General features: G+C 42.9%; 1 protein-coding gene across 2 annotated transcripts; it reads left to right on the forward strand.

Moving 5' to 3' along the window:
* Window positions 1-224: 224 nt before the first annotated feature.
* b4galt3 (UDP-Gal:betaGlcNAc beta 1,4- galactosyltransferase, polypeptide 3) lies at window positions 225-9,228 on the forward strand. 2 transcript variants are annotated; one of them, XM_040153577.1, is made up of 8 exons: window positions 225-471; window positions 1,026-1,119; window positions 1,211-1,781; window positions 1,919-2,154; window positions 3,017-3,207; window positions 3,311-3,433; window positions 4,333-4,437; window positions 5,761-9,228. In XM_040153577.1, the coding sequence occupies exons 3-8, from the start codon at window positions 1,499-1,501 to the stop codon at window positions 6,116-6,118; spliced, it is 1,296 nt and encodes a 431-aa protein (XP_040009511.1). In that variant the 5' UTR covers window positions 225-471; window positions 1,026-1,119; window positions 1,211-1,498; the 3' UTR covers window positions 6,119-9,228. The 2 variants fall into 2 exon arrangements, with proteins under 2 accessions (XP_040009511.1, XP_040009513.1); XM_040153579.1 differs by lacking the exon at window positions 225-471 and having other exon boundaries at window positions 716-1,119.
* Window positions 9,229-11,462: the final 2,234 nt, after the last annotated feature.

Here is an 11,462-nt window from a genome sequence, read left to right on the forward strand (position 1 = left end):
TTCCACACTAGCTTCCTTAACTTCATTTGCATCCAGATAAATATTAATAAGCGCTGATTGTACAAGGTCAAATATTCATGCATTCATCAATCGATCGTCAGTGGCAAACATCCTAGTTTCCGTCTCCATTTCAAACATGGCGCGGTGCGCGTCGCCCACCTGACCCGCCGGGACAGCCGTGCGTCGACGAGGGCAGAGCGCGCTCGCCTGTGTCGACAGGGGACGGAAGTGCGGCGATGCTCTTGCGTTTGAAAGCGTCTGCAGCGCTCTCTCAGCAGCCACGGGGAGATTTCGCCTCGGATGAGAGATTAGGAGGAGGAGGAGGAGGAGGAGGAGCGACCAGCATCAGGGAGAGAGAGAGAGAAAACCGGTCGCCTATCTTTTGGTCCATCACGTCCGCTCGCTGGCGGCGGCCCGTCGATTCTCAGAGGGAGCCGGGGGCTGAATTTGAAATGTCGCAGGGACGTACCGGTGAGTCGGCTGGTGCAGCAGCGATTGCAAGGAGCCAAGAATTAAACATGTAATAATCTTGTGGCTAGCGATCCTGGCTAGTAGAATCCTTTTCACGTCAGTCATGCAAATAATGCCCACGATTGCCTGCCTAGGCCCGGCGACAGATGCTGATAGGCTAATCACCTGGGTGGAGCGCTATCTGTGCTGGTGGCCGTGGCGCTGCTGCTCCTCCGCGGCTATCTGTTTCCCAACCGCCTCGGATTCTCGTTTCCTGTCTCAGGAAATCCAGCGGCACCTCCGCTGATGGATCCAGGCTCACAAGGCTTGCCGTAGCGTGCAGTTGTTTGGACACACGGGGAACTGCGACGGTGGATTAATTTGATCCGCATACGCCCCGTGGCAAGTCACTGCTGAAAATAAGCCATGCTAAATAAAGAAGCCAACATGACATTTGTTTGTAGCTGCCTGCCATTCCCCCGGTTTATTTGAGCTCCCAGTGGACTACACAGCAGTAGCCTGCCGAGACAAATTTGCTGCTGCATTGTTACTCACTTGGGTTTGTGTTCTCTCAGAAAGCCTGGTGATGAAAGGAGGAAGAGGAGGAGAGAGGTGGAGTGAACCCTTTCCGGCCTGTGACAGGTTTTAATTAGACCCTTGCCAAATCAGGTACCCTACATCTAGACCCATGTAATGCAATAACAACAGGAACAAGCAGTAAATGTGATTAACAGACAATCATTTTCTTCTCTCCTCTCAGTGACGTCTATGGTCTGGAGGTGATGGCAGTGCTGACTGAGCTTCACCACTACTATTACCCATTCCTACAGATGGATACACACCACCTGCACGCCTGAGCCTGTATACAGCACTGCCTCCCACCCCCCTACCCCCACCCCCTCCTTCTGCCTCTCCTTCTTCATTTCCTACCTCTTCCTCCACCCTCCTCATCCAGCTACCACTTGCTTTCCCCCAAATTTTCTCCTCCCATCCCTCCATCCTGTTCCCCACCTGAAATCTCACCGTATCTCTGCGATCTTACTTTATTATGGCGTGCTGTGGGCGCTCTCTGGACTCCCCGTGCACACTAGCCTTGCTGGTGGGCTTCCAGTTTGCCTTTGTCCTCTATTTCTCCCTTGGGGGCTTCAGAGGCTTGGTGTCTGTCCTGGTGCACACCACGGAGCCGGAGTTTGATTACTCGCGACCTCACGACGTCTACACCAACCTCAGTCACCTGCAAGTACCGCCCCCCCCGCCTCGCAACTCTGGCACTGGACCACCTGGCACAGGACCACCGCTGAGAGACTGCCATATCCCCTCCCCACTGCTGGGTAAGGGAGCGAGGGGTTTAACGTGTGTTGAATATGTATGACATGCATATACAGTGAAAGCCAGACAGTATCACTAAAACCGTTTTCCTTTCCTTTCCTTTCCTTTCCTTTCCTTTCCTTTCCTTTCTCCCCTCCAGTCGGACCTGTGTCTGTCCATCTTTCCTCTCCTCTGTCTCTGGAGGAGATCAGACAGAGGAATCCGTTAGTGTTGCCAGGCGGCCGCTACCGGCCTCCGGACTGTGAACCCCGCCACCACACGGCAATAGTGGTACCATACCGGAACCGGCAGACCCACCTCCGTGCCCTTCTCTACCACCTCCACCCCTTCCTGCAGAGACAGCAGATCCACTACAGCATCTATATAGTGCAGCAGGTCAGGTTATGTATGAGTGTTTGTGTGCGCTCAGGCTGGTTTCAAATGCTGGTTTTTCAGTGGCCATCAATAGCTCGCAGTGTCTCCCTCCATGTGCAAAAGAAAAGACTGTTGTGCTGGTTTTGTGTTGGTATATTTCTCGTATAATAGTGATATAATAATGGTGTGATGCTGGTATATAGCTGGTGTGTCACACATATAAATATTCCTCAAATGAATACTAACATGTCCTGATGTAAATGGTGTATACTAATTTATCACTGGTATAATACTTGAATATTACCGGTGAATTAATATTATGTATTATTACACAATAGTGGTGAAATTCTGGTGGATTAATAGAATATTTATGTTGTAATATTGGGGTACTACAAGGGTTTTACTGGTGTATTACTGTGTAATAATGGATTATTACTGGTGTGGTAGTGGTTGTAACACCTGTTTATTCCCAGCGTAATACTACTGTACGAAATATATTAATCAAGTAATCTAAACATCTGATTTAAAGGGTAAGTTCTCCTAAATAAATTATACCAAAACATATTTTCTCATTTATCTTTTGTGGTACATAGCCATACACTTAATTTTGGTTTTATTAGCCAAGGTTTTGAGATACGTGTTTATGCATTTGCTGCAGCACAATTTTGGAAAATCACACATTATCAACCATACTTTTGCCAGAGCATTATTTTTCAGTTATTGTATTATTCAAAAACATCATTTGTTGTTCTGTAATGACGCACCTTAGATGGTGTCCCTTAGCCAATCAAAACTGAGCACTTAACACATGCTGTGCTTGTTTTAGAGTTAATACAGTCATGTGTGGCTAAGCGTTACCCTTTGCTTCTGTTTGTGGCTTCAGTGGGGGAATGGTACTTTTAACCGAGCCAAGCTGCTCAACGTTGGGGTGCGAGAGGCCCTCAGAGATGAAGACTGGAGCTGCATCTTCCTGCACGATGTCGACTTGCTGCCCGAGAACGACCACAACACCTACACCTGCCACAAGCAGTTCCCCACGCACCTGTCTGTGGCCATGGACAAGTTCAGATACAGGTAAAAGCGCAGCGTGAGTGTGTGCTTGGGCGGACTTCCATATGAATGCATCACGCTGAGACATCAGTTTCAAGACTGTGCATTGATGGTGTGACTCTCCCAGGCTGCCGTACCCACAGTATTTTGGTGGAGTATCTGCAGTGACCCCAGACCAGTACATGAAGATGAATGGCTTCCCCAACCAGTACTGGGGCTGGGGTGGAGAGGATGATGACATCGCCGCCAGGTGAGGAGGGTGAATGTGGCAGAGGTCCACACCCTACAACTACAGGCATGGCAATTTAAGCCTCTCTGCTTCGTATACTTTTTCACTATTTTTTTGCTTTACTCATTCATTTTTTTTCCTTATGTTTACAGTTTCATTGCCACATGTTTTGCTTTTCTTTGACTTTTATTTTATGTGTCCTAACATCATCTTTCATCTTAACGTCCCCTCCCATTGCTGTGGCTTTGCTGTGTGTCTCTTGGAGTGGGCTCAGTGAGTACGTTTGCATGGAATAGCTCGCAGATTTGGGCTGGGCTGCGTGCTTAAGAGTTTTCAGTCAGTTTTCAGGCTAATCTTATTTCTGTGCTATGGTTCCCTCTCTCCACTCTTGCTCTTCTAGCATTTGCCAGTCTGTTATGAGAGGCACTGAATGCAACAGAAAGGTGATAATCCAGAAGCTAGCACAAATTGTAACATGAAGCAAAACTACAAAATTTTCCCCCTCCTTTGAATAAAATTTTGCCATTTATGCATGGTCTTTGAAAAAAAAAAAAAAGATTATATAAAGGACATTCACCACATTAGTTGCATGTTTTGATTGACTTAAATGACTGGGGTGGTCCACAAGCACCAGAGGTGGAAAAAGGGAACCACAGTGTTTTCCACTGCCTATAGGCCATTCAAGTATGTTATTCTCATACGTCACCCACAGCATCTAGGCTTGTTTCCTTTATTTGTCTGTTTTTAAACATGTCCCTTAGGGGCTAGATGTGCTTAGATTGTGTAGCGTTATTGCTTTCAGTGATAGAGGTTTGTTGATCTGATATTATCCTGACTCTGAGATTGAGTTTTCCAGTTTTGTTCTTTTTGATTGAGAATCTGCTGTTCCTGTTGACTCCTGTTGTGTGCTGCCTATCCAGAGTACGTCTATCTGGCATGAAGATCGTGCGCCCTCCAGTGGCCATCGGTCATTACAAGATGATCAAGCATAAAGGAGACAGAGGCAATGAGCAAAATCCACGCAGGTACAAATGTAAACATATGTAACTTTTGTAAGGGCTTTTTTCCCGTTTTGATTTTCTGATTTTCTAGTGTATCTGCCCCTTTCTAGTTGGGTGTTTGTTTTTTTTAAATTATGAAATAACAAATTGCATTTAACTTACGGATAATCACTCACTTTTTGCCACTAATATTTGTCTGGACTTCATTCCCATTGCTGGAGACAGGCATCAGAATTATGTTGTCTTTTTGTCCAAACCTGTCCTATCTCCAACCCCTTGCATGTTGAGTTTTTACAATAATGGGTGTTGCATTTTTTTGTTGTTTGTTGACATTCTGTTTTGTAAGGGGTTGGCATTTTCCTTTGCTCAGTCTGTGGTGCCAGCAGATTCTTCTGCTTCAGGCAGCATACTCATCTGTTTTCTGGATTTAAAAATCACCCACTTTTTTCTCGTCCATAATGCTTTGGAAAGGCTTTCTTGATTATAGAAACAAGCATCTGCAAATCAGCTGTAGCACCACCGGTCACATCCACATGGAAATATATCTCAAACACAATTAAGACTAACCTTGTTCTTCAATCTCAGGAGCACTTTATTGACTTTTATGAAGAGGTTTTTTTTCACGTGGTACTGTTAAAATAAATAATTTGACATTTTGGGAAATACACTTATTGGTTTTCTTGCAGAAAATTAGATAAGGGGATTGATATGAAGCTATGAGCAAAGGGTCTGTGAGATGGTTAGTTTAGCTTAGCATAAAGACTGAAAACGGGGAAACAGCCTGGATCTGTACAAAGCAACAAAACCTGCCTACCAGCAAATCTACAGCTCACTAATTAACATGGTATATCTCTTTAATGTAATCCATACAAAAACAAAAGTGTAGATATATGACAAGTTTTGGTCTTACAAGGGTTACTTGCTGGAGCTATTTCTCTCCTGGCACAATCACTTCCAGCACAAACTCCAGGAAGTCACTGCCCATGGCCAAGAAATATTTGGACAGGTGGATTTTTTTTACCTTTGGACAGAGCCAGGCTAGCTCTTTCCCCCTGTCCCCAGTCTTAATGCCAAGCTAAGCTAACACTTTCCAGGCCGCAGCTTCATATTTAGCACACATACATGAAAGTGGTGTCAATCTTCTGATCTAACTCTTGGCAAGAAAGTATATTAACAAATTCCCCATTATGTCAAACTGTTCCTTTAAAGTTTGACCCTGAAATTCACACACACACACACACACACACACACACACACACACACACACACACACACACACACACACACACACACACACACACACACACACACACACACAAACCTGTTATATTATGTTAATCTTTCTAGGTTTGACCTTCTGAAAAGGACCAGACTCAACTGGCGCTCTGATGGCCTCAACTCTCTGACCTACGAGCTCCTTTCCAAAGAGCTGGAGCCTCTCTACACCAACCTCACCGTCAACATTGGAGAAGACCCCCGTCTGCCCCAGGGGAAAGCACCCATCCCTGTGAAAACAACAACCCCTGTCCACCAACGTAGCACCAGCAAGACTGAAGGCACAGCCAAACAGGAAAAGAGACAACAGAGCAAAGGGTCTGTGGTGGCAAATATGACTGCAGCCAAGCCGGTCGGTGAAAAGACAGGACCTGCGCAGTCAAAAACAGGAAATCAAACAACACAGAAAGAGATGGGTGTGATAAAATAGGATGAGGTGTATAATAAAAGGACTGCATCACATCTGTAGCATAAAGTGGCTTCCCTCTTCATTTTGATCTGAAAGACCAAATGGAAGAGAGCAGTATAAATCTGCTGTGCAGTGGGCCTTCAAGTACACCAGCTTTTTGTGCTCAGCGCAGGTTAGGGATAGTTATCCAATGGATCAAATGAAGAAGCCACTTTTGATTACGGGGGTGCATTCAGGAACACGACTGAGTCACCTCATGGTTCATCATCCACCTAAATGGGACTCTGGCTCTCGGGACTGATGCAAGTCTCGTAACTAGGAATGGAAAGAATGGTGAACGACTCAGTCATATCCACACAGAGGTCCAAAACAAACTAAATGAAAACGAGACAGCAAATATATAAACCTGTTCTTTTCCAGACATCGCAAGTTGTACGCAACCCATCTGCTGCCAGCGGACCTGCAGCTTCGTCAAGTCTGCTCCCAGAAAACTGCTGCTGTCAGTCCACCCCACTCCACAGTGGGTTTGTGTTTCTGTGCCTTCTATCTTTTATGCGCATTTTATAGACTGGTATGATTGCTGTTAGACACTGACCTGGGGTTAATTTGACCTCTTCTGCCTCGCGGCAAAAGTGAGAAAGCAGGGAGGATGAAGCTGATCTAGGTCAGAACAAATGATTTGTTCCAGGACTGCCGTTTTCTATTTGTGTGCATTGTTCAAGCGCTGACCAACTCCATAGTTATCAGACAATTCTAGAGTTTATATTTATATAGAGACCTCTTTATTTGTTTACTGGTTTGTTTTACTTGTCCTTCTTTACAGTCTGGTGCCTCTCTCTCTTACATTTAGTTTCTAGACAATCAAAAGATAGCTCTTTATCCAACCACATAACAAAGTGAGGAAATATTATCATGACTATCTTTACGCCTGTCAGATAAACATAGACTTGGCATGATAGTTGTTGTCCTAGTTTGACTATACTCTTGATACATGGATATACCTGTGCTTCTGATATTATCTGTGGTTTTATAATTTTTCTTTTGGATAAGTCAGGTATGGGGGAAAAAAGCAGACTTATTGGCACCTGACTATACATTTGCCAGTTTCAGATTGCGTTTTAATAACAAAAGTGTTCATAGTTACGATAAAGCACTGTGTATAGATCTAGGTGAGCTTCTTACTAGAAGGCCTGACGTCTTCACAAACGGTCTTTCAGTATATAGTGAAAGACCTCAGTGCATCTAAAAGCTATAAAATGAGTGTATGCCTGTCTTTGTCTAGAAAAAAAACTTTTGTCTCTTGCAGGAAAGGAGACAAGGAAAAAGAGAACTCCTGTATTAGTCAGAAAATGAAATAATTTGATTATGGGGAGGATGCCAAATCAGAACAAGCATATACTTTGGGTAATTTGTGCTGATTATCATCTACTTCTGTGATCTAAAAGCCACTTTCATCTTTCAGGCATTCAGTTTTTTTTTTTTTTTTCATCCATTTGACATTTACTATTTTGAGTGTCCATACTAGTTTTCCTTTTGCGAAGGGTGAGTTCATTGGGTGAGGTGCTTAGTTTGTGGACGGGGACGTGAATCTGATCGCTGGTAGGCCGTGGGACCTCTTGCTGCTAGTCGATTAGGGGAATGGTTAACTGTACAACTAAATAGCTTGAAAAATGACACATTGTAACACATATTTTCTGGTGTGGAATCGTTTTATCATACTAACAGGTGATGCATTACTAATGCTAAGAATGTATTTAATTTATTGATATATTTATTGTGTCACTGATAGAGCTAAATGCACAGACTTCTCAAGTGATTTTGCAGTGCAGATGTGTTCTAGGGCTTGAAAGACCCTTCTCCATTGTAGAGCAGACTATTACCCCTTTATACCATTATCTCCACCTTTCTTATGTTAACATTGTGCCTCATGAAATAAGTATATGACTGAAGGATTGGAAGCATACTGCTGGGTAATATGTGATCGCCCTCAAGTGGCGCAGTCTGGCATAGCGTCAGCTAAGAGAAAGCAAGGACTGAATGAAACTGCAGGGTTGTGACATGAATGTTAATTATCAGTGTTGGGCATTCACAGGTTTCAACCAATCAAATCTTTGCACTGCTCTGTATGGAGGGTTTATCGTTTGCGTTGCATCATATGATTGATCCTGCCAGCTTAAAGGTGTAGAGCAGCTCTCTCAACTTTACTGGTAAAATAGAACCAAAATCTACGTGGTGTGTGTTTTATGAATGGATATAGTTTTATAGAAGGAATCTGTGCTTATTTATGGAGAGCTATAACCAGTGTTAAACAAAGAGTGCTGTACAAACTGTGTTGACAGAGTACATAGAAAGACAATAATACCTAATTCCTTAGCTTCATACAACATAACTATGTAGTTTCATATCAATAGATAATATAATAATATATCCTCCATTTATTATATCGCCTGGGACAATGCCTATATGAGATGAAGCAGCGATACACTGAAAGCTTTTAAGGTTGTTATGTAATCTCAGCAGATTAATCAGCAAATTGTGTGTTTACTTGGAGATTGTTACTATATTTAATAAATAGGCTAGTTTTTATAAAGGATGTGTTGCATAAGTGTTGGAAATATATACTGTGTAGTTAAATGAAGTTAGTAAACAGGATTGGGACTTCATGGTAACTTTTTTTTTTAATTTAAAAAGTTAATTTTATTGAGTTAATCCTGTCATTAAACACACACATCTGAGAAGTGAAAATGCGATTGAAGAGAACCACCACACGAGAGATGGGAAGTGTACGCATTCCTGGCAAATGAGACGTGATTAATAAATTTTATCACTTATAAGGAGTTACCACAGCATTTGCATCACCCGTTGATGCCTGTCATCGTCTTAGGTTGCCTTATTTACTGACCTTGTCTTGTAGAGGAAAGATTGTGTGTGTGTGTGTGTGTGTGTGTGTGTGTGTGTGTGTGTGTGTGTGTGTGTGTCTGTGTGTGTGTGTGTCTGTGTGTGTGTGCGCGTGCGTGCGTGCGTGTATGTGTGTGTGCACGCGTGCGTGTGTGTGTGTGTTTGCTTGTGCAGAGAGCATGGTCCATAAAAAAGGCAACGGAGGCAGTAATATGATGGATTGTGTTGTGACAGACAGGAAGTATGTATACTAATAAAACACCCATAATCAGATATGTGTCTCTCCACATTTTTCTATCATTCACTAAACAAACACATTTAACATAAATGTGGAGCCACACACTTAAATACACTCTATACTATATATATATATATATATATATATATACACGCTGAGTGAAGCACTTACCCTCCCACAATACGTGAGGCCTCTTAATGAATACAAGCTTTAGCATTCTGATTAATACAGTTTACAGCATACAGCTTAAACATTGCACACATCAGATGCTCATGCTTGCTGCTAGATTAGCAGTCATATACAGTATCATCATCAACACATGCTGTAGCGCAATCTAAAACTGCACTGGCCCATTACATCACCCTGTGTATCGCAGGCCTCGGTGTTCTATGTGGGCATAAAGAGCAGGATTAAAAAGTTGGATATGAGATCATTCCTATAAATAGTAACTCTCAGCTCTGTATGTTCGATCTGTTTCATAACGCTGTGTGACTCACCAAGAGAGGGCAAAACACAAAACTCGTGAAATGGGTGGACAAAAACCGATCCCGATGCAACGCCAACACAGACCAGAGCCTCAAAAAGGACTGTTGAGTTGATTAACATACTTGATATTCTCAACAAAACATGGCGGTTACATGCTTCACAAAAGCAGTACAATGCTGACAGTGCAGGGCTATTGTATTTGATGATACTATGATACTTTTCATGTAATTTGTTTCCCCCTCTACATTATACAGTTTTTTAAATGAAATCCACTGCTTAAAACCAGACGGACTAAACCGACGCCGTAATGACAGCAATATCTATCTAAAGATGGCTAGCATCAGCTAATGTTAGCCCTCATAAATTACAGTCCGTAGCAGCAAAACCCCTGAGCATATTAAACTGGACAAGGTTGTGTGTTATTGCTCGTGAACTCAACTTTTCATTTGCAAGAGGAAGATTGTGTTACAGTATGTCTTGTTTTAAAATATATACAGGCTCACTTTAATGAATACTGAGGCTGTTTTCTAGCTTAATTACCATTCCATATGTTTGGCACTTGGTGCTTCCACATGTTTAGAAAAGTACATTAAGTCCATGGTAATGGTGAGATAAACTGTCTACGCTACCCACCCACATTGGTGAGATGGGGATCCAGTATGTAATGCCGGACCTAATGTTACGAGACATCATAACGTAATATCTGCTTTTAAAGTCATCACACCTGGACGTCTTCCTGTGGGATGTTCGCTCATGCTGTCACTCTCCGATGGCAGCAGTGACAGTCTAGTTTGCTCTTTCCCTCCAGAAGACTGACACACTGGCCTGCTGAAGTGACCGTGGCAGGCAGACGCAGAGGGCTGAGACAGCCTTTAGTCACCTCCTGTTACTGTATGGCCTAGGAGACGCAGCTGACCTCTCATACCCTCAGCCATACTTTAGCTTTCTTAGCACACGCACGAGTCATACAAACACATGCACAGAGAATGATTATATACAGGCCTAGTCCTGTAAACCATTGCACAAGGATGCACATATAAATGTGCCACCGAATTAGACGTACGGCTGAGATGTGAGCAAAGAAAGGAAAATCTTAATGGTGTTACGCTGTTTTGCGTTCACTTAGTTAATTCTGAAATCCCTTCCTAATCATACCTAGTGGTTCAGGTTGTTTTTTCCAGGTCAATTATCCACTTCAATTCACCTGTCCCAGGCAGGTAATTATTAAAAAGCCATAGTGTTGAGATGCTTAGCACTGTTCACAACCAACAGACTGATGAAATGTGTCATGCAGAGCTGCAGGGCAACGCATATTCCCAAAAATACTATTAGCACGGTGTCTTGGGTTTAAATGTTAAGCTGAATATTACCAAGATATTACTTCAAATAATCCTTTGACCAATAAGGTAATGGCTATGTATATAGCCATGTCATAGTCATCCTGTGTGTTGTGACAATGAGATGTATTGTACTGTATGTATAAGTTTTTGTATAAGAGCAAGTCACAAGTCCAATCTAGTGCCATGTATTTACCACTAATATATTTGTTGAGTGCTCAGTGGAAATGTATAACATAATAGCTCCATAACGTGGTGATGGAGACTCAGCTATGTTAGCTCAAAACTGTTTGAGAGGACGACATTTGTTGTCAGGTTTATGACGGAGAAACAACGGGAAGAATCTACAATTTCCAGTCCCTCTTTCAGCGTGAATCATTGCCACGCATCGATGTGAAAATCAACC

This window comes from Xiphias gladius, chromosome 18 (genome assembly GCF_016859285.1).
Source record: "Xiphias gladius isolate SHS-SW01 ecotype Sanya breed wild chromosome 18, ASM1685928v1, whole genome shotgun sequence".
Classification (NCBI taxonomy): Eukaryota; Metazoa; Chordata; class Actinopteri; order Istiophoriformes; family Xiphiidae; genus Xiphias; species Xiphias gladius.

What these genes read in the sequence shown, in the direction of transcription:
- b4galt3 (XM_040153577.1), top strand. Translation starts at nt 1,499, where the DNA reads ATGGCGTGCTGTGGGCGCTCTCTGGACTCCCCGTGCACACTAGCCTTG. An exon ending in GCATCTATATAGTGCAGCAG is followed by an intron (nt 2,155 to 3,016) that starts GTCAGGTTATGT and finishes TTGTGGCTTCAG; the next exon opens with TGGGGGAATGGTACTTTTAA. An exon ending in AATGAGCAAAATCCACGCAG is followed by an intron (nt 4,438 to 5,760) that starts GTACAAATGTAA and finishes TAATCTTTCTAG; the next exon opens with GTTTGACCTTCTGAAAAGGA.